The 23,163-nt window shown below is 39.6% G+C and overlaps 1 protein-coding gene across 3 annotated transcripts; it reads right to left on the bottom strand.

Moving 5' to 3' along the window:
• Nucleotides 1-408: 408 nt before the first annotated feature.
• On the bottom strand, nucleotides 409-22,850 carry upk1a (uroplakin 1A). Of its 3 annotated transcripts, none has more exons than XM_003224964.4 (8): nucleotides 22,403-22,850; nucleotides 14,914-15,014; nucleotides 13,050-13,250; nucleotides 10,301-10,375; nucleotides 7,518-7,625; nucleotides 4,345-4,524; nucleotides 2,226-2,309; nucleotides 409-734 (listed from the first exon to the last, which is right to left on the bottom strand). In XM_003224964.4, exons 2-8 carry the CDS (start codon nucleotides 14,974-14,976, stop codon nucleotides 690-692), a joined length of 756 nt encoding a protein of 251 aa, XP_003225012.1. In that variant the 5' UTR covers nucleotides 14,977-15,014; nucleotides 22,403-22,850; the 3' UTR covers nucleotides 409-689. The 3 variants fall into 3 exon arrangements, with proteins under 3 accessions (XP_003225012.1, XP_003225013.1, XP_062818670.1); XM_003224965.4 differs by lacking the exon at nucleotides 22,403-22,850 and adding an exon at nucleotides 22,062-22,348; XM_062962600.1 differs by lacking the exon at nucleotides 22,403-22,850 and having other exon boundaries at nucleotides 14,914-16,801.
• Nucleotides 22,851-23,163: the final 313 nt, after the last annotated feature.

Genomic DNA, 23,163 nt, shown 5'->3' with positions numbered 1-23,163 from the left:
TTTCGCAGATTCGCTGTTTTGCGGTTTTTCAATAAACTCTAAAAGATTATTATAAATCATAAAAAATTACAATTTACAGCCTAAGGAAGGAAGGAAGGTGAAGCCAAAGGGAGAGAAAAGGAGCCCAAGCGGCAACAAGAGGAGAAGGCGGTGATTAATCAACACACAATTGGTTGATAAAGACTTACAATAGTGTATAACTACTAAAATAATGTATAAACATTAAAATAAATATAGTGTCCCTACTTCGCGGATTTTCACTTATTGCGGGTGGTCCTGAAATGTAACCCCAGCAATAAGTGAGGGAACACTGTATATAATTATTTGGAACCTAGTCCCACATCCAAACCTTCCACACCACACAGTCCTTTGAAGTCCCATAATTTACAGGAAAAACACAGGTGCTGCTTATGAATTTTAAGTAATATTTATTTTACTTTTTTTTTTTTAAAAAAAGGAATTACATAGATGTTGCTGGGAACAAATGTTCCATAGCAGATTCATGTGACAAAATGATAAAGCTAAAGGTACTCAGCAGAAGCAGCCAGAGGGAATCCAGCCCAGTGATGAGGCCAGTCCTGGAAAGCTTGTGTACAAACAGAAACCAGAGAGATGATTCAAGGTGTCTCGGTTGTCCAAGAAGAGTATAGGACATCATGGGACAAATTCAGCTTCACCAGCGGGGCTCCTCACATTGTAGTGTAATGATATATAGCCAGAAGAACGACAGGGCACTGTGGAAGACATCAGCATTAAGTTCCATTGCAATCCCTGAGGGTTTCATTAGAGTTGTAATGACTTTCAACTTCCAAGGGGCCTAGAATGCCAAACATCTATCCATCCCAGCTTATATGATGTTATATGATGTTATACGGGAGCTTCTAGTGGCACAGTGTGTTAAAACGCTGAGCTGCTGAACTTGCAGACCGAAAGGTCGCAGGTTCGAATCCGGGGATACAGAGTGAGCACCCGCTGTTAGCCCCAGCTTCTGCCAACCTAGCAGTTCGAAAACATGTTGCAGTACCGATTGATCTAGTCACATTTGCAGAAGCTGGGGCTGACAGTGGGAGCTCAACCTGTCCCACGGATTTGAATGCTGACTTTCCAGTCAGCAAGTTCCTTCCAGTCAGTTCGAAAAAATGCAAACGTGAGTAGATCAATAGGTACCGCCCCGGCAGGAAGGTAATGGCACTTGTTAAATTAAAAGTTGTTTATATAGAAGATAATATTACATTACTAACATAGTACTCACACATTACATACCATACTATCCTTTTTACGTTTTACTGTAGACTACAGACATCTGCCTTTTGAGTTAAACATATATCCATCCCAGCTTATATGATGTTATATGATGTTATACGGGAGCTTCTGGTGGCACAGTGTGTTAAAACGCTGAGCTGCTGAACTTGCAGATCAAAAGGTCGCAGGTTCGAATCCAGGGATACAGAGTGAGCACCCGCTGTTAGCCCCAGCTTCTGCCAACCTAGCAGTTCGAAAACATGTTGCAGTACCGATTGATCTAGTCACATTTGCAGAAGCTGGGGCTGACAGTGGGAGCTCAACCTGTCCCACGGATTTGAATGCTGACCTTCCAGTCAGCAAGTTCCTTCCAGTCAGTTCGAAAAAAAGCAAACGTGAGTAGATCGATAGGTACTGCTCTGGCAGGAAGATAATGGCGCGCCATACAGTCATGCCGGCCACATGACCTTGGAGGTGTCTATGGATAATGCCAGCTCTTTGGCTTAGAAATGGAAATGAGCACCAACCCCCAGAGTTGGACACGACTGGACTCAACATCAGGGGAACCTTTACCTTTACCTTTTATGATGTTACAGTAAGGACTCTAGTTTAGTTGGCTTTAGAGGTGGATTAGAGTAGCAATTCTTGACCAGAAGATTGAGGTTGTTGGACTACCATTTTTAGAATTTATTGGTTGTGCCGACTGTGGCTATAGATTTACATTAGAATCCCACAGTACCGCTGTGTCCAAAGAACTAGCATGGAAATGGAGAATCCGGGCTGCTGGAAGTCTTTGGGAGTGTGTGCTTGGTCATTATTTGACTCTCCCTGGTCTCTCTTAGGCCACATACAGCCCTTATCACAATGTGGCCTTCTGCTAATTAAACATGGGCAAGAACAGCTAACAACATCTAAGCAGCAGGGTCAAATAGTGGCTGGGTCCTTTGAACTATTCCACTTATTTCCTTCTTGCTAGAACTCACCGTGAGCATAAGAATGGCAAATCCGAACCAGGAGACGCCCCAGGCATAACTCTGTACGGCATGTTTAATGTGCTCAAAGCAGCCCTAAGGAAAGAAGAGAGAGCCAGTGAACTTTTGTGAAAGAGAAAATGCTGGTGATTCCACTGCCTATTGGAAATAACTTCACCCAGTCTCTGGGCACATATCCCTTTAGAAATAAATGGCAATCTTATTGAAAAGGAAAAATGATGTCATATCCGTTTGGCAAATGTGAATCTCCATAAACATGTGGAGACCAGACCGCCTTTTGAAAACCACTACGGTAGTCAAGAAAAGCATGACCTTGTTAGAAGTCAACTCTCTGAACAAGTGATATTCATAAGCATTCATGTAATGGCACAAAGGTAACACAGCTGTTAAACTGAAGAACCATGTCTTTAAACTGCCACAGATAATAATAATAATAATAATAATAATAATAATAATAATAATAATAATAACAACAACAACTTTATTTTTATACCCCGCCCCATCTCCCCAAAGGGACTCGGGGCGGCTTACATGGGGCCTTGCCCGATAAAACAATCAAATATCAAAACACAGCAATAAAACAATTATCCAATAAAAACATCAATTACAGTAAAAACAATCGTTAAAATCGACATAAAACATACAATATTAACACAGGAGACTAATTCATAGAACCCCGGTAAAGTGCAGAATGTGCCGAAATGGCCAAAATGGGGAAGGTAAGGGTTAGGGTTAGATAAAAATATATTTGGTTAGCAGAGGATGGTTGTTTCTTTGAAATTGAAATTGCAGTTGTAATTGCCTAAAATATATATACAGTAGAGTCTCGCTTATCCAACGTAAATGGGCCGGCAGAACGTTGGATAAGCGAATATCTTGGATAATAAGGAGGGATTAAGGAAAAGCCTATTAAACATCAAATTAGGTGATGATTTTACAAATTAAGCACCAAAACATCATGTTATACAACAAATTTGACAGAAAAAGTAATTCAATGCGCAGGAATGTTATGTTGCAATTACTGTATTTACGAATTTAGCACCAAAATATCACGATATATTGAAAACATTGACTACAAAAATGTGTTGAATAATCCAGAATGTTGGATAAGCAAGTGTTGGATAAGGGAGACTCTATGGTACTTCCTTGAAAGCTCTTAGTTTAAAATACGCACTAAAAAATAAAAAAGTATTCTTTGAAAATTAACATACAGTAGAGTCTCACTTATCCAACGTAAACGGCACGGCAGAACGTTGGATAAGCGAATATGTTGGATAATAAGGAGAGATTAAGGAAAAGCTTATTAAAAATCAATTTAGGCTATGATTTTACAAATTAAGCACCAAAACATCATGTTATACAACAAATTTGATAGAAAAAGTAGTTCAATAGGCAGCAATTACTGTATTTACGAATTTAGCACCAAAATATCACGATGTATTGAAAACATTGACTACAAAAATGCGTTGGATAATCCAGAACATTGGATAAGCGAGTGTTGGATAAGTGAGACTCTACTGTATGTTGTTTACTCACAAACATCTTGTATTAATTCACCATACAGGCACATTTCTAATTAAAGGTCAGTTATAGATAGGATGTAGTTCTCTGTGTTGAGTACACCGGGCATCATTCTTAATAGTCCATAGTCTTTATGTATCGTTGTACTCACCGAAGTCCCTAAGTCATACTTTTCTACTGAAGTCCAAACAGCAACATATATCTACCTTCACTGAAGTCTGATGCAAACATGCATCCACCTCCACTGAGGTGTAAAGCAGACACATACACCTCTAATGAGGAGTTAAGCAGACTGACTACAAAATGGAGTCCTGAGTCTGAACATGCTCTGTACAATCACTTGTCTATAACCGCTCCCACACAGTCAACATTGCAAATCAACATACACATAGAATACAGATTAGCAAATGTATACATAAACAAATAAATAGTGAAAGGCTTGGGAAGTTGCTATTTCCAACACCACCTCCCTGAGCTTCTCTGTATGGAACCCAAGAAGCCTTATTTTTTCCGAAGGCAGTTCAAAACCTTGCAAAGAAGTTCATTAATGACAGACAAACTCCAGGAAAGATGGAGAGGACCCAAGTACCTGTGTGTTGATGTAATCCACATGCCCCAGTCGGCATCCTTCCTCATTGATGATAATGAAGTTCCGATCCCGCTTGCAACAGAAGAACGGCCAGGGAGCCACAATTTCAGGATATCTTCTTCGGAAGACCGAGGTGTAGTTCACCCAATCCATGGGGTCATTGGTGCCACAGCACTGTTGCTAAAAGGTTGGGGACAACAGAAAAGAGAATATAAACTCACTGTGTGTACCTCCAAGAGCTATTTTGAGTACTGCACCTTGTTGTTACATGCATTTATATCCCACTTTTTCCCTCTCAAAGAGAATCAAGCAGCTACTCAAAACAATGAGTACATTAAAACCCAAAGCATAAAAATATTGAAATAGAATTAAATATAGGACCATTAAAATTAATAGTTAAAACAACTAAAATTGTTAAAAATCTATGAAACTACATAAAACACAGTTCCTCCTGGCTCAGTCTTAAAAATTTACTTCTTTAAAAGTCTGCCTGAAAATTAACGTTTTAGTCTGCTGACAGAAGGACAGTAGGGAGGAGTCCAGTCGGGCATAATAATAATAATAATAATAATAATAATAATAATAATAATAATAATAATAATAATAATAATGTCACCCGATGACCCAAAATGCAGACTGTGCAAGGAAACCGATGAAACCATTGATCATATCCTCAGCTGCTGTAAGAAAATCGCACAGACAGACTACAAACAGAGGCACAACTCTGTGGCCCAAATAATTCATTGGAACTCATGCCTCAAGTACCACCTCCCAGCAGCAAAGAACTGGTGGGATCACAAACCTGCAAAAGTATTGAAAAATGAGCACGCAAAGATTCTGTGGGACTTCCGAATCCAGACTGACAAAGTTCTGGAACACAACACACCAGACATCACTCTGGCCATGGGGGGAGGGTGCTTTTATTTATTTATTTATTTTATACATTTACTAGCTGTGCCCGGCCATGTGTTGCTGTGGCAAAGTGGTGGTGGTATTGGTTAAAAATTGTTGTGTAATTTTTATTTGACGTTATTTGCATTTTTTAAATTAATTTTATTGTAAGTTATATTTTTATTTATTATATTTTATTATTTTCTTGTATTATTTTTAGTTATTTTCTGTTATTATAGTATTTTATTGTATTAATTTTTAGTGTTTTTTATTATTTTTTATTGGGTTGCTAGGACACCAAATTGGAGGAGCTTAGCCTTCTAACTGGCAGCAATTGGATAAAAGCAATTATTCCTCTCTCTCAAATTAGGACTTTATTTTTCTTTTCTTTTTGTTGTATCAACCTAGAGGCGTGGATGATGGGTTGTGTTGTCAAATTTCGAGGTTGGGGGGCCTGTAGTTTTGTTGTTTTGTGGGTCGCCATGATGCCATCACTCTTTTATATATATAGATATCCCGCCCTTCTCACCCCGAAGGGGACTTTTCACTCCATCTTCCATGCCGAGGAGCTTTGTTGTCCTTAGACGTCCTCCCGATAGAATCACCGGCATGTCTTTATGGGCACCTTTTATTACCTCCCCACTTAAAGTGGTACCTATTTATCTACTCACATGTCTGTTTTCAAACCGCTAGCTGCGGCTGATGATGAGTGCTCACCCTGACCCGGGCTTGAACTGCCAACCTTTTGATTGGCAGGATTTTCTGCAGTTGGCAGTTTAGCTTGCTGTACTAAGTCCAGAATTCCCTATGCAGGGAGTTCAAGCGATGGAGGCAGCTTTCAAGAAGGCCTTTCCTGCTATCGTGTTTGGGGTTATGGAAACAATGCAGGAAGAAACCACTGCTCAATAGCAAAGTACATATTGTGAATTGGGTACCTGCAGCCTTGTAGATGGTATTGGGTTTTAACTGTCATCAGCACTAGGGAGTATGGTAAGCGTTCATAAGCATTGCAGTCGGAAAAACATTTGGAGGACCACATGTTACCACATCCCTTATGTATGAGACCCTTGTCCTGGACCCTGGAGAGCCACCACTGCCAGTATCAAGAAGACAACACAAACATATCTACCGTATATACTCGAGTATAAGCCGCCCCGAATATAAGCCGAGGCACCTAATTTTACCACAAAAAACCTGGGAAAACATTGACTCCAGTATAAGACGAGGGTGGTAAATTTCCGAAATAAAAATAGATACTAATAAAATTACATTAATTGAGGCATCAGTAGGTTAAATGTTTTTGAATATCTACATAAAGCTCAAATTTAAGATAAGACTGTCCAACTCTGATCAAATCATGGTTCTCATCTTCTTCAATGTAAATGTGCTTATGTATCCTTTTAATAATAATAGAGTAAAATAATACATGTAATAATAATGATAAATACAGGAAAATAATACATGTAATAATAAATAGAATAATAAATGCAATAATAATAATAATAATAATAATAATAATAATAATAATAATAACAACAGAGTGAAATAATAAATGTATTATTATTAATAATAGAAATAGAGTAAAATAAATGTAATAGTAGCAACAATAATAGAATAAAATAATAAATGTAATAATACCAATAATAATACCAATGGCCTGATTTAAGGATGAAGAATGAGGATCTCGGACGAATGGAATTAATTATATATACGTTTTTAAGGTTTTTATAATGTGTTTTAACAATGTTATTAATGCATCTGTTTATATTGTTTTGTTTTTATGATTGCATTTTGGGCATTAAATTTTGCCAATTTTTGCAAGCTGCCCTGAGTCCCCTCGGGTGAGAAGGGCGGGGTATAAATGTTGTAAATAAATAAATAAATAAATAATATAAATAATAGAGAAAAATAATAAATGTACCATATATTCTCAAGTATAAGCTGACCCAAATATAAGCCAACCAGGATCCTCACCCGAGTATAAGCCGAGGGGGACTTTTTTAGTCCTAAAAAAAGGGCTGAAAAACTAGGCTTATACTCGAGTATATACAGTAAATACTTCCTATCCTTCGTCCTGAATCTCCCCGTTTCCCATCTTCAGCTGATCATCAACTATTTAAGGAGGAGGAAACTATCCTGTCCACTTTCTCACACACCACATAGTTTTATGCACATCCATCATGGCTCTGCTCACTTGTTGTTTTCTAAGCTGCCTGGAAAGTTTTTCCTTTATCGTGAAATCAGAAGCTGCCCAAACGGGTATGTTGGCCAGGATGATTTACCTCCATCATGAAGCGATTCCACATACGGGTGAGTTCCCGTCCTTGGTATGAATCCTCAGAGTAGTAGGACAACATCTGTTTGGTTATCAACCTGGAATTTGAAACGACCTGGGTGGGGAACGGGGGAAAATGTTGGTCAGTGACATTCCTCAACACACACATTTTTTATAAGACATTCCATTTCCAGAGGCCCGAGTTATGAAAATACACGCCATCATTTTTGTATGTGTTATTTGCAGAGTTTCAGCTTATTTAAAATCAGAGTGGGACTGCCCCAAAATTAAAGAATTTTGGAAGTCAACACACAAAATGACGCTAAAAATGTTAGGAATCAGATTTAAATTAAAACCAGAAACATACTTATTAGGATTCACAACTTCAACATTCAACAAAAATGAAGATAGAATATTATTCCATATTAGCGCAGCAGAAAGATTGACTTTAGCAAGAATATGGAAAAAGGAAGAAGTCCCAAATGTTGAAGATTGGCTGATTAAAATAATATTATGCACATGGATATACTGACACAAAAGATAAGAGAAGGGAAGAATAAAACAGATTGGACAAAAGTCGTAAACCTCTTAAGAGAAAGAAGAATGAACTTCATGATAGATCTGTCTTGCATATAAAAACAAACAAAAAGGTGGAGGTTAGAATGAATGAAAGAAACTGTCGAAGAAAACGAAAGAAAAGTCTTCGAAGCATGGATGGGAAGTCAAAGCACTACTCCCCTCTCTTTTTTTACTATATATATATATATATATATATATATATATATATATATATATATATATACACATACACACACACACACACACACACACACACACACACATATATACACACATACAGTAGAGTCTCACTTATCCAAGTGTAGTTACTGTATTTATGAATTTTGCACCAAAATATCACGATATATTGAAAACATTGACTACAAAAATGGCTTGGATAATCCAGAGGTTTGGATAAGCGAGACTACTGTATATATAAAATTTCTCTCCTCCTCTTATTTCATATAATTTTTATATATATATATATATATATATATATATATATATATATATATCTGTTTTTTTCTTTTTTTATTATTCTATTTTTATTTTTCTCTCTTTGTCCCTTCCTCACTTACTTACTTTTCCTACTATTCTCCACTATCTAGTCTGTTCCCCCACTTTTGATGTATTCTTATCCTTAATAAATAAAAACTATATTGCAAAAATAAATAAATAAAATCAGAGTTAAGAATGAAACCAACTTTCCATGAAGCTATCGCAGCACTGAGAAGAGGGGCAGGGAGGTGAAAAACTAAAGTATTTCTAGGTTATGCTGGAACTGTTGGCTTTCTAGGTATCTTTGGTGTAAAGTTCCTATTAGCCCCATTCAACCTGGGTAATGATAAAGAATTGTGGGCATCTTAGTCCAAGCATTTGTTCAGGTGATGTTGACACTAGGGGTAAATAACTGGCCATCTTTGGCATTTAGGCAAGTGGATAAAATAAATATTGTTTTCAAAAATACAGTAGAGTCTCACTTATCCAACCTCCACTTCCAACGTTCTGTATTATCCAATGCAGTCTGCCTTCACAGGATTGACCTTTTTATGGATTTAACTTGCAATAATGTTACTCTAAGTTCATTTTATGCAATTCTGTCTTTTTTATAGTCAATTTTTAGTAGCCAATGTTTTTGTAGCCAATGTTTTCAATACATTGCAATGTTTTGGTGCTAAATTCGTAAATACAGTAATCACTACATAAGTAAACCATGTATTGAACAGCTTTTTCTGTCAATTTGATGTTTTCGTGCTTAATTTGTAAAATCATAACGTAATTTGTTACGGTGGCAAAGTGTGTTACAGCGCTGAGCTGCTGAGCTTGCGGACCGAAAGGTCCCAGGTTCAAATCCCGGGAGCGGAATGAGCGCCCACTGTTAGCCCCAGCTCCTGCCAACCTAGCAGTTCGAAAACATGCCAATGTGAGTAGATCAATAGGTACCGGGAAGGTAACGGCACTCCATGCAGTCATGCCGGCCACATGACCTTGGAGGTATCTATGGACAATGCCGGCTCTTCGGCTTAGAAATGGAGATGAGCACCAACCCCCAGAGTCCGTCACGACTGGACTTAACGTCAGGGGAAACCTTTACCTTTACTTTTAATTTGAGGTTTAATAGGCTTTTTCTTAATGCCTCCTTATTATTCAACATTTTCGCTCATCCAACATTCTGCCAGCCTGTTTATGTTGGATAAGCGAGACTCTATTGTATTTCAAATTCCAGGTGAAGTGAACACTAAGCTCACTTGCTATCACAACCTCCAAAAGTATGGGAAGGATGTGGTTTTCTAGGTGTTGTTAGACTGTAATTCCCATTGTCCTTGCTGTCTGGGGCTTATGGGAGTTTCAGTTCAGTTCCACAATACTGGGAAGGTTGTATATTCCCTATCCCTGGCCTTACAAGTTGACCACAACTACACATAGTCAGAAAATACAAGGAGTCATCATATGGGAGAAACTGTTTTGTCCCTATATTCTGCAATAACAGTGTAATGCGAAGTAGGAGATGTTGTTGGATTACAATACCTTTCACTGCTTGATGGAAATGCATTCCAATAGGATCTGGAAGGCCCTATACCCTCAATCTCTGGTTTCCTCTTTGAAAAGAGGTGCTACATGTTTAGCCTCCATGGAGAAAGGCTCGAGGAGGCTAAAATGCCCTTCTAACTGGACAGAACAGACCTGATGGTGGAAGTTTTAAGCAGGAAGACTTCCCAGCTCTGTACTTACGAAATCACGATGCGTGTAGGAGGTGATGCAAGAAGCACACTCAAACAGGTAGACAACCAGGATTAGCACCAGATACTGCAGGGTAAGGAAAACAAATGTTAGTTCTACGCTCTCCAAAAGCATGGCACTTATGCTAACTAACAAATGCAATGAAAACACAGAGTAGATTGAAAACATCCATGCAAGAAAGAGCGACATCCACATAGTGAAAGACCCCATCTACTGTCAACAGAAATGACTTGTTGATTGTTTATTGCCTATGTTTTGTTTTGCACTTGTTATATTTTGTATGTCACACTTGTGAGCTGCCCCGAGTCCCTCTGGGAGATGGTGGCGGGATATATATAAATAATTTTTTACTGATTTATAGTGCACTGTACAATTTTTATATACTGTATATACTCGAGTAAAAGCCTAGATTCAGCCCTTTTTTAAAGACTGAAAAAGCCCCCCTCGGCTTATACTCGGGTGAGGGTCCTGGTTGGCTTATATTTGGGTCAACTTATACTCGAGAATATATGATACATTTATTATTTTTCTCTATTATTATTGGTACTATTACATTTATTATTTTTCTCTATGATTGTTGCTCCTATTACATTTATTTTACTCTATTTTTTTATTATTAATACATTAATATTTCACTCTGATCTTACTATTATTATTGCATTTATTATTTTACTCTATTTATTATTACTTGTATTATTTTCCTTTATTTATTTATTATTATTATTATTACATGTATTATTTTACTCTATTATTATTAAAAGGATACATAAGCACATTAACATTGAAGAAGATGAGAATAATGATTTGATCAGAGTTGGACAGTCTTATCTTAAATTTGAGCTTTATGTAAATATTCAAAAAACATATAACCTACTGATGCCTCAATTAATGTAATTTTATTGGTATCTATTTTTATTTCGGAAATTTACCACCATACTGGAGTCAACGTTTTGCCAGTTTTTTTGTGATAAAATTAGGTGCCTCGGCTTATATTCCAGTCGGCTTATACTCGAGTATATATGGTATGCGTTTTTTGTAAGCCGCCCTGAGTCCCCTGTTGGGTGAGAAGGGCGGGATATAAATATTGTAATAAATAAATAAATAAATAAATTTTATTCAGCCACAAAATATTGGCGACATCAGCCACACTGGGAGAATCAAGAGGATAGGAACCAGCTGTATTTTCTTTTCTTTTAGCACTGGAACCACTAGTGGAAGAGGAATTTAGAGCCAGGGCACCAATTCAATCACAGGTAATCCAGCCCTACTGTGAACCACAGCAACAGGTAGCACAACCACCAACGATTTCCTGATATATTTTGTTCTTTCTGGAGCAGGGGTCCCCAAACTAAGGCCCGCGGGCCAGATGCGGCCCTCCAAGATCATTTACCTGGCCCCCGCCCTCAGTGTTATAATATAATATTTTATATCAGTTTTAATAATAGAATATATTGTATATTATTATACAATATATTATATTATTGTATATTATATTATTGATAATAATATTACAATGTAATACAATATACTACTACTAATAATACTATAGAATAACATTAATTATATATTATATGTTACATATAATTTTACTAATAATATCACAGTATAGTAGTATAGTTTAATATCTATATATATAAAAGAGTGATGGCATCAGGGTAGCGGACAAAACAACAAAACTACAGCCCCCCAACCTCAAAATTTGACAACACAACCCATCATTCACGGCTCTAGGTTGATACAACAGAAAGAAAAGAAAAATAAAGTCCTAATTACAGGGAAAGGAATAATAGTTTTTATCCAATTGCTGCCAGTTTGAAGGCTAAGCTCTGCCCACTTGGTCTCCTAGCAACCTACTCAGCCCAGGGGACAGGCACAGTTAGGCCTCACTTAGGCCTCTTCCACAGATTATCAGATTTTAACTGGATTATATGGCGGTGTAGACTCAAGGCCCTTTCACACAGCTATATAACCCATTTATAATCTTATCTGCTTTGAACTGGATTATCTTGAGTCCACACTGCCATATAATCCACTTCAGTGTGCATACTGAAAATAAAGGCAACCATACAACAGACATTCAATACCACCACTACCTCAACAATTTCTCACCAACACCACCAGACAACGCCACAGCAACGCGTGGCAGGGCACAGCTAGTAGTAATATATAATGCTAATATTTGCTATGCTAATAATATAATATATTGTATGTACATATAATTTGTAAGCCACTCTTGAGTCCCCTTCGGGGTGAGAAGGGCGAGATATAAATGTAGTAAATAAATAAAAAAAATTAGACTTAGGCTCGCCCAAAGTCTGAAATGACTTGAAGGCACACAACAACAACAATCCTAATTAACTTGACTATCTCACTGGCCAGAAGCAGGCCCATAATTCCCATTGGAATCCTGATAGGTTTGTGTTGGTTAAAAATGTTTTTACTTTTAAATATGGTATTTTTCATTAGTAGTAGTAGTAGTAGTAGTTGTTGTTTGGTTGGCACTACAAACAAGACATGTGCAGTGTGCATAGGAATTTGTTCATATTTTTTTCAAAAGATAATTCGGCCCCTCAACGGTCTGAAGGATTGTGGACCGGCCCTCTGCTTTAAAAGTTTGAGGACCCCTGGTCTGGAGGATCTCATAGATGGGGAAAGATACTCAGTGTACCCCTTCCAGCCCATCAAAAGAGAAGGAAGCAGAGAGGGAGGCACGGATGAAAGGCTCCAGCTGAAGACTCACCAACAACACCATCAGGCGGTTGCCATTCACGAGGCTGATGATGCCAAAGACGCAGACGCAGAAGAACGAAAACCCAGTGAAAATGGAAATCCAGGCACCTGCATAGACATCATCCTTGCCTGACACTCCCATGATGGGGTACACTTTGTACGGATCGGCTGTTACCCAGATAGACTCGGCATAAAGGGCCAGTCCTGCGAGCTGTAGGAACATGAAAAACATTATTACATAATGAAACTGCCTTATACCACACAGGGATCATTTTAATTCACCCAAACCTTTCCCAGCCAAGTGCCCTTCAGATGTGCTACCGTAGCCACCTGACCGGAGATGATAAAAATTGTAGTCTGACATATTCACAGGGGAAAAAAACTCTCCTAGCCCAGCACCAACTGTTCCCAACGTTGCTGCACTGACACCTTATTTATTTATTTTTATTTATTTACAGTATTTATATTCCACCCTTCTCACCCCAAAGGGGACTCAGGGTGGATCACATTATACACACATAGGGCAAACATTCAATGCTCATATACACATCAAACAGAGACCGAGACAGACAGACGCAGAGGCAATTTAACCTTCTCCTGAGGGGATGTTCCATTCTGGCCACAGGGGGGAGCAGCTGCTTCACCATCCACTCTGACGGCACTTCCTCATTCCAGGTCGTAAATTAGTTAAACTTGCCTCCCCCACTTTTATAAGTGGTACCTTATTTCCTACTTGATAGATGCAACTATCTTTCAAGTTGCTAGGTCAGCAACGAGTAGGGGCTATTTTTTATTTTTAATTGACGGGTGCTCACCCCACCACGGGCTGGCCTCGAACTCATGGCCTCATGGTCAGAGTGATTTATTGCAGCTGCTCAACAGCCTGCGCCACATCCCGGCTCTAAGCTAAAGCTAAAAGCTCTGCAGTTTCCTTTTAGACAGTCTTTTCAACTCAGTGTCTTCAAGATGTGTTAGATCGGTGGTTCCCAAACTTATTTGGCCTACCTCCCCCTTTCCAGAAAAAAATATTACTCAACGGCCCCTGGAAAGGGGGCATGGCTTAGAAGGGTGGGCGTGGCTCCTGCTCAAGAGGGCGGGGCTGAGTCTCTCCCCTAGTCCAAGATGCACGGCTGGGAGAGGGAGGGGGCGGGGCCACAAATGGGCGGCCAGAACTGGGATGGGCGGAGTTATGAGTTCTGAAGCAGGGCTGAGCTTCTATCCCTGTCCTGCGGCGCCTGCCAGGACACAGGGGGCGGGGCTAGAGGAGGGGGCGGGGCCTCTTCCCAAGTGCCTGATGGGGCTGAACCCCTATACCCTGCCCCCATGTTTTAATATGCGCCTCAGGGGAGGTCTACAGAGGCTCTTGGGAAGAGGCCCCGCCCCTAGCCCCGCCCTTTAGTCCTAAAAGGCCTCTCAGGAGAAGTATAGAGGCTCAGCCCTGTCTCGGGCTCTTGGAAGGAGGCCCCGCCCCCTTCCCTAGCTCCGCCCTCTGTGTCCCAACAAGCACCTCAGGAGAGGTATAGATTCTCAGCCCTGTCTCAGGCTCTTGGGAAGAAGCCACGCCCACTCCTCTAGCTCCGCCCCGTGTCCTAACAGGCGCCTCAGGGGCTCAGCCCTGTTTCCGGCACTTGGGAAGAAGCCCCGCCCCTCCCCTGGCCCCGCCCTGTGTCCTAATAGGTGCCATCACCGCCCCCCTGGATCACTCCAGCGCCCACTAGGGGGCGGTAGCACCCACTTTGGGAATGACTGTGTTAGATGATAGCTTCCATAATACTACAGCCCTGTGGGATGCTGGATGTTGTAGTCTAACATACCAGGAAGTCAACAGGCTGGGACAGGTTACTATACAAATATTGTAAATTCAGCATTCTCACCATGATAATAACATTGCCCATCACCAGTAACGTCACAACCAAAGTCGAGCCCTTTGCCGCCATGTCTCCAGCAAAGATTCCTTATATTGGCTGCTAGGATTCTGCAGTAGAGGAGAAAAAAAGAGAATAAATTGAACAAAACCAGGATTCATTCCATCAGGTACAAAGGATTATGGGTCTGGGTTGCTGTTAGTTTTCCCGGCTGTATGGCCATGTTTTAGAAGCATTCTTTCCTGATGTTTCACCCACATCTGTGGCAGGCATCCTCAGAGGTTGGGAGGTCTGTTGGAAACTAGGCAAGTGTGGTTTATATATCTGTGGAATAATGTTCAGGGTGGAATTATGGGTCTCCCTCACCTTTCCATTTAATTTGGAACAGAAAACATCTGTGCAAGCAACTTCAAAACCTCTGCTCTAACATCCATATCCCACAGCTTGAAGAGAAATGATCAGTCAGTTGAGTCTTAAACCAGAGATCACTTCTGCCTATTGAGATCATGCAGCTCTTAGTAGCATGGCCTTTTCAGTGTTGGCTCTGCTATTTATGAAATAAGTTCAACCCAGAAGTCCATATTATAAATATCTGGAAAGACCTTTATTACTTTAAGCTTTTAGGATGGAATAGTTTGTTTTATAATTTGTTTAATGGAGCCCCAGATGGCACAGCGGGTTAAACCGATGAGCTGCTGAACTTGCTGACCAAAAGGTTGCCCAGTTTGAATCCAGGGAGCGGAGTGAGCTCCTGCTATTAGCCCCAGCTTCTGCCAACCTAGCAGTTTGAAAACATACAAATGTGAGTAGATCAATAGGTACAGCACAGCGGGAAGGTAACGGCGCTCAATGCAGTCATGTTGGCCACATGACCTTGGAGGTGTCTACGGACAACGCCGGCTCTTCGGCTTAGAAATGGAGATGAATATCAACCCCCAGAGTTGGACACGGCTGGACTTAATGTCAGAGGAAAACCTTTACCTTTATTGTAATGTTATGCTCCTATTGTAGAGCCTGGTTTTCTAAATATACAACGTTTTTACCATTATGAATACAATGCAATAAATGAGCTCCAGTCCAGTTAGATGTCCACACAATTCATATCTCTCCGCTGGAGAATGAGATGCTGAAGCCTTTTCAAGAAATGGCTCTTGCAGAACTAGAGTTAAGGCTTGACTTAGAAGCAACATTTCACATGTCAACCCATTTTTAATTAGTAACCAATTCAAAATTTGGACAAGTTGCATTTTGGATGACCACTCCCCAAATTCATTAGCCAGCATAACCAGGAGGATTCTGGAAGCTGTTCTACAAAATATAACCATTCTAATCTTTGACTCAAGTATGGCATCTTAGAATAGTCGAGTTGTTCTCAACCTGTGGGTTCCCAGATGTTTTGGCCTTCAACTCCTAGAAATCCCAACAGCTGGCAAACTGGCTGAGATTTCTGGGAGTTCTAGGCCAAAACACCTGGGAACCCACAGGTTGAGAACCACTGGAGTAGACCTTTATAAACGGGTATATTCTAAGGCTCAATGGGCCATCCAAACCACCCCGCTCAAATACTGTTGATATCGCCGTGTTTCTCAAATATGTCCCCAGGCAGATATTCTTGCCCAGCTGGTTCCAGGAAAACAAGTTTAACTTGTAGCATTGCTAAGATTCCTGGGGGTCCCCATTGCACCATCCAGAGTGACATTTGAAATGGGGAGGAGAATGAATGCCCTAAAACTCAACTCATCCTGCAAAGTACACATTCCTATGTCTTATCTTTGATGCAATATGAGTTTTATTTTTATTTCAAGAAGACCAGTAACATCCAGTGCAAGGCTGTTTGTCCAAGAAGGCAAGGAAGTACAGTAGAGTCTCACTTATCCAACACTCGCTTATCCAGCATTCTGGATTATCCAACGCATTTTTGTAGTCAATGTTTTCAATACATCGTGATATTTTGGTGCTAAATTCGTAAATACAGTAATTACAACATAACATTACTGCATATTGAACTACTTTTTCTGTCAAATTTGTTGTTAAACATGATGTTTTGGTGCTTAATTTGTAAAATCATAACCTAATTTGATGTGTAATAGGCTTTTCCTTAATGCCTCCTTATTATCCAACATATTCGCTTATCCAACATTCTGCTATGCTTCAGGGCATTGAACATGCTTTAATTGTTTTTAAATTGTTGTTGTATGCTTTTTCTTGATGTATCTATTGCTGTGTTTGGATTTGTTTTTCTTTTTGTATTTTTATATTGTTTGGGCATGGTCCCTTTGTAAGCCGCCCCGAGTCCCCTTGGGGAGATGGGGCAGGATATAAGAATAAATATTATGTGTTGTCGAAGGCTTTCATGGCCGGGATCACAGGGTTGTTGTGTGTCTTTCGGGCTGTGTGGCCATGTTCCAGAAGTATTCTCTCCAGACGTTTCGCCCACATCTATGGCAGGCATCCTCAAAGGTTGTGAGGTATGGATAAACTAAGTAAGGAAAGGAAAAAATATATATCTGTGTAGAGTCCAGGGTGTGGCAAGAGTCCTTAGTTTATCCATACCTCACAACCTCTGAGGATGCCTGCCATAGATGTGGGCGAAATGTCAGGAGAGAATACTTCTGGAACATGGCCACACAGCCCGAAAGACATACAACAACCCAATAAATATTATTATTATTATTATTATTATTATTATTATTATTATTATTATTATTATTATTATTAACCTAATGCCCATGTGCTTCTTTTGTATAAATGTGAGGCACTATTTCAAGGGCTGTCCGAATAGTCTCAAGATAAAACATCACCAGAAGGCCCTTTCACACAACACAATGAGAAGGCCATGCTTCTGCCTCAACTGCCATGGAAACATCCCAGCTGATATTCATATATTTTTTATTTTAAAGTGAAAGTTCTTCGTACCACTGCTATGTCAGTTTTCTGCTCCATATCTCTCTACCTCAATACACCTGGATGGTCCAAATTGCATAGAAATTATTTGATCCTTCACTTAACCTCTGACACAATTGCCCAGAGACTTCAATGGCTGCTGAGATCCCTTCCAAAGCTTAGGTTTCTATGATCCAATTATGCCCCTCATTCTCCCTGAGCATCCTTCAGCGCACTGAATGTGAGAATGACATAACAAGAGCAAAGCTGGGTCAGAGCAAAGGCTATGCAATCCAGCCTTCAGTACACACAACAAACAACATGTGGTGGACTTGTAAAGAAGCAACAAAGTTTTGGATGAAGATTCATGAAGAATCACAAAAGATTTTTTAAAAGAACATTTATAAGAAAACCAGAGTATTATCTATTAGGATTTACAGACTTAGACTTGACGGAACAAGAAGATAAACTTTTTACCTATATTACAACTTCCACTAGAATTGTTTTCGCTAGAGAATGGAAACAGGAATCAGTCCCACCAATTGAGGAGTGGGTGGAGAAGATAAGAGAAATAAAGGATATGGACGAATTGACTTTTTTGTTGAAGAAAAATACAGGCAAGATAATGAAAAGAATGAATTGGGACGATCTTCAGGACTATCTGGATAATTTGAGAAAATGAAAATTACGAGAGACAATTTTGCTATTTTTTTTCTCCTTAGCAAGAAAAAATATTATTGAATAATAAGAAAATATTATCCAAGAAGATGGAATGGAAGTCACTTTTTTTTTGCTTTTTGTTTTTTTGTGTGTGGGTATATTTTTGTAGATTGTAGACTTTTACCTTTCTCTCTTTTCCCTACTTTTCTATGCCTTGGTTGTTCTCACTCTTTCGATGTATTATAAAAAATTTAATAAAATTCTTAACAAACAAACAAACAACCGATTGCCCGCAGAAATTCCACAGGTAAAAGGACATGAGCAAAATAGCACCTCCGCTATAAGCAACATTCTTGGATATTTCAACAGGGGGAATAACGGAATTGCCACCTAACCAGAAAAGCCAGTCTGAGTTGATCTTGTGTCTTTAACAGTATAGATTGTATCTGAAGAAAACCAGAAGACAGGAAAATAACAGTGTATCCAGCTACTTTTGAAAGCACAGCTACAGTGCCTATTTGAAACATTGGTAGCCCCCAGAACACTCCTTGACAGGCATCCTTTATGTCAGGGGTCCTCAAACTTTTAAAGCAGAGGGCCGGTCCACAATCCTTCGGACTGTTGAGGGGCCGAATTATCATTTGAGGGAAAAAACCGAACAAATTCCTATGCACACTGCACATATCTTATTTGTAGTGCAAACAACAACAATAACAATGAAAGAACAATACAATATTTTAAAATGAAAATAATTTTAACCAACATAAACTTATCAGGATTTCAATAGGAAGTGTGGGCCTGCTTCTGGCCAATGAGATAGTCAGGTTAATTAGGATTGTTGTTGTTGTTGTGTATCTTCAAGTCATTTCAGACTTTGGGCGAGCCTAAGTCCAGAATTATTTATTTAAGTTCAAAATCATTTACTACATTTATTTACTACATTTATATCCCACCCTTCTCACCCCGAAGGGAACTCAGAGCAGTTGTATGTACATACAATATATTATATTATTAGCATAGCACAATATTAGCATTCTACTATATTGAACTATACCACTATACTGTAATATTATATGTAATATATAACATATAATTAATATTATTATATGATATTATTGTTAGTTTTGTATTGTATAAAATGATAATATTATTATCAATATTATATGTATATACAATATATTATATTATTAAAACTGATATAAAAATATTATATTATAAATGAAGGCGGGGGCCAGGTAAATTACCTTGGAGGGCCGCATCTGGCCCCCGGGCCTTAGTTTGGGGACCCCTGCTTTATGTGATACACATAGGTACAAATATGGCTTATGCTTGTTTTTTGGCTGGAGTATAAGGGACTATCAAGCCGGTGGTGGTGGTGGTGATCATTGCTGCTCCTTACTGGTTTTGTATGCCCCTCTGGGGAAATTATATTTTTTAGCTGATATCCATTGGGAAGTAGCAGACTGTAGTGAAAGGACCAAAGTTTTGATATCTCCGGCCCATCCTCTGTTCAGATAACAGCGAGCATGCAATCAAAACACAGCTTCCTAAGATCTACAGAGATACTCACAGGAACACCTCAGCAAGCCAGAGTCCAAAAGTGGCAGGCTAAAACCTGGAACCTCAATCAGTGGCTGATTTTTGGATGAGAAATTATCTTTTGGGCACACAGAAGACTGGGCGACTGGGAAGGCGCTGAACAGACTGTGTTCTGGCACGAGATGCAGAGCTAACCTTAAGAAATGGGGCTACAAAGTGGAGTCCATGACACACCACCTATTACAATGCGGTCTGAGCCCTGCCACATACACAATAGAGGACCTTCTCACAGCGACACCAGAGGCACACCAAGTGGCCAGCTTCTGGTCAAAGGAAAATTAGTATAATGCCAAGTTTTTGACGTTAATTGTGTCTTCTCTATACATTATAATTATATTCTCAATTCACTTTTGATATTATAAATAAATGAATACTGATTTGGAGGGGGAAAGCCATTCAGAAAAGGGAATATTGTCTAGTCTAGGCTTCATGGGGAAAAGAAATAAGGGTGCCCTTTATCTGGAAGCTCACCCTTGTTTCTTCCTCCACCTGATCTTAATGAAGGTTTTTGACACTTCTTAATTGCTCTATGCTTGCAAAACAACCAGGTGTCATAGAAATAAAATCAGAGAGAAAAAGGGTAGAAGTAAATTGAATAGCAACCAAACTAATGGGTTGAACATGGTCAGCTTCTTCCCAAGACGTTACCATTAAGGCTGCATACCTGAAGGCCAATCTTGGTAATTCAAGGTCTGTATCCACTTTATTCAATGCTTCCAGTATCCTCCAAAGCTTAGGATGCAAATCTTTAAAGCCCTATAAGGTGAGTCCAAATTGTTTTGCCACCCAAATCAGAGGACAAGATGAAAAACCTCCCTTTCCCCAAATATACAGTAGAGTCTCACTTATCCAACATAAACGGGCCAGCAGAATGTTGGATAAGCGAATATCTAGGATAATAAGGAGAGATTAAGGAGAAGCCTACTAAACATCAAATTAGGTTATGATTTTACAAATTAAGCACCAAAACATCACGTTATACAACAAATCTGGCAGAAAAAGTAGTTCAATACACAGAAATGTTAGTAATTACTGTACAGTAGAGTCTCATTTATCCAACATAAACGGGCCGGCAGAATGTTAGATAAGCGAATATGTTGGATAATAAGGAGGCATTAAGGAAAAGCCTATTAAACATCAAATTAGGTTATGATTTTACAAATTAAGCACCAAAACATCATGTTATACAACAAATCTGGCAGAAAAAGTAGTCAATACAAAGTAATGGTATGTGGTAATTACTGTATCATGATATATTGAAAACATTGACTACAGAAATGCATTGGATAATCCAAAACTTTGGATAAGCGAGTCTTGGATAAGTGAGACTCTACTGTATTTACGAATTTCGCACCAAAATATCATGATGTATTGAAAACATTGACTACAGAAATGCATTGGATAATCCAGAACATTGGATAAGCGAGTGTTGGATAAGTGAGACTCTACTGTATTTACGAATTTAGCACCAAAATATCATGATGTATTGATAACATTGACTACAAAAATGCATTGGATAATCCAGAACGTTGGATAAGTGAGACTCTACTGTAATTAGATTTGTAATTATATTTTATTTCAACTGCACTGTCTGGAGAACATCCTCCACCAGAACCAAGAGTAGGACATTTGCACAAACAGTGTAATAATGTCCAGGGTCTTGGGATAGTTTTTAAGGGTAGGTAGGCTCAGAATTGGAACCCCCGGTGGCGCAGTGTGTTAAAGCACTAAGCTGCTGAACTTGCAGACTGAAAGGTCGCAGGTTCGAATCCAGGGAGGGGAGTGAGTGCCTGCTGTTAGCTCCAGCTTATGCCAACCTAGCAGTTCGAAAACATGCAAACGTGAGTAGATCAATAGGTACCGCTCCAGCAGGAAAGTAACGGCGCTCCATGTAGTCATGCCAGCCACATGACCGTGGAGGTGTCTACAAAAAACGCCGACTCTTTGGCTTAGAAATGGAACACCAAACCCTAGAGTTGGACACGACTGGACTTAACGTCAGCGGAAACCTTTACCTTTTTCCCAGGCTCAGAACTGGAGAGGGTTCCTCTACATTTCATTGTTGTTTAAAGAGAATTTCAGCAAGTGTTGGCTGTCATGCAATCAGTTCAAAAGCCAACTCCTGCTTCTTAACAACCATTAAAGGCAGAGGAGCCCTTCCTTAGTTTTAAATTGTCATCTCTAGGCTGGCCCTCACCCACAGAAGCTCATGCTGAGTGATCACCACCAAACACAGGACATCTCTATTTGGAGCATCAGTGCCACACAGAACCACTTCAACACAGATGTGGACAGTGGGCACAGCCCCTGCGAGAGGCTTTGCCCCAACATCACCCACCGCAGGGCCCCAACTCACCAGTGAGCTCTTCTCAGGCCAGCAGCAATCCGTTCTGCAAGGATCCTAGCCATCTCAGGACTGCCCTTATATACATTTACCCTGGCAAAGGGTTGGGGAGGAGGAGTGATGGGGTCAGAAAACTGGACTGGATTTTCTGGACTGGAAGCTGGAAAGACTGGCAGGGGTGATGTGACCGCTTCCTGGTTTCTCAACTAAGATGCCTCTCCTAGAAACAGGTCAATTGAATCAAGCTTCAGTACTATGTTATTCTAGCGGGGTCTGTAGGAATAACAGCAAAAGGGAAAAGATGACAAAGATCCTCCCTGTAACCATTTCTACGGTGCTTGTAAGGCAGGGGTCCCTAAACTTTTTAAACAGGAGGCCAGTTCACTGTCCCTCAGACCTTTGGAGGGCCGGACTATAGTTGGCCACTGAATAACAACAACAACAACAACAACAACAATACAGTCCTAGACACTTGGGAAGTGTTCGACTTGTGATTTTGTGATACGAAATCCAGCATATCTATCTTGTTTGCTGTGTCATAACAAAATAATAATATCTATTAAGCATATCTATCTTGTTTTCTGCGTCATACTATGTCATTGTGTCAATAATAATAATACAGTAGAGTCTCACTTATCCAAACTAAACGGGCTGGCAAAACCTTGGATAAGCAAATATCTTGGATAATAAGGAGGGATTAAGGAAAAGCCTCTTCTGCCAACCTAGCAGTTCAAAAATATGCCAATGTGAATAGATCAATAGGTACCGCTCCA

The sequence above is a fragment of the Anolis carolinensis genome, unplaced genomic scaffold (genome assembly GCF_035594765.1).
Source record: "Anolis carolinensis isolate JA03-04 unplaced genomic scaffold, rAnoCar3.1.pri scaffold_10, whole genome shotgun sequence".
Lineage (NCBI taxonomy): Eukaryota > Metazoa > Chordata > Lepidosauria > Squamata > Dactyloidae > Anolis > Anolis carolinensis.
Note: the sequence above shows the minus strand (reverse complement) of the source record. Positions and strands in the feature narration are given on the sequence as shown.

Bases quoted from the DNA above. Each gene is read 5' to 3' on its own strand.
- upk1a (XM_003224964.4), bottom strand. From the start codon at position 14,976: ATGGCGGCAAAGGGCTCGACTTTGGTTGTGACGTTACTGGTGATGGGC. The intron at 13,251-14,913 runs GTGAGAATGCTG...ATGTTCCTACAG, and splicing joins TGGGCAATGTTATTATCATG to CTCGCAGGACTGGCCCTTTA. The intron at 735-2,225 runs GTGAGTTCTAGC...TGTCTTCCACAG, and splicing joins TTGCCATTCTTATGCTCACG to TGCCCTGTCGTTCTTCTGGC.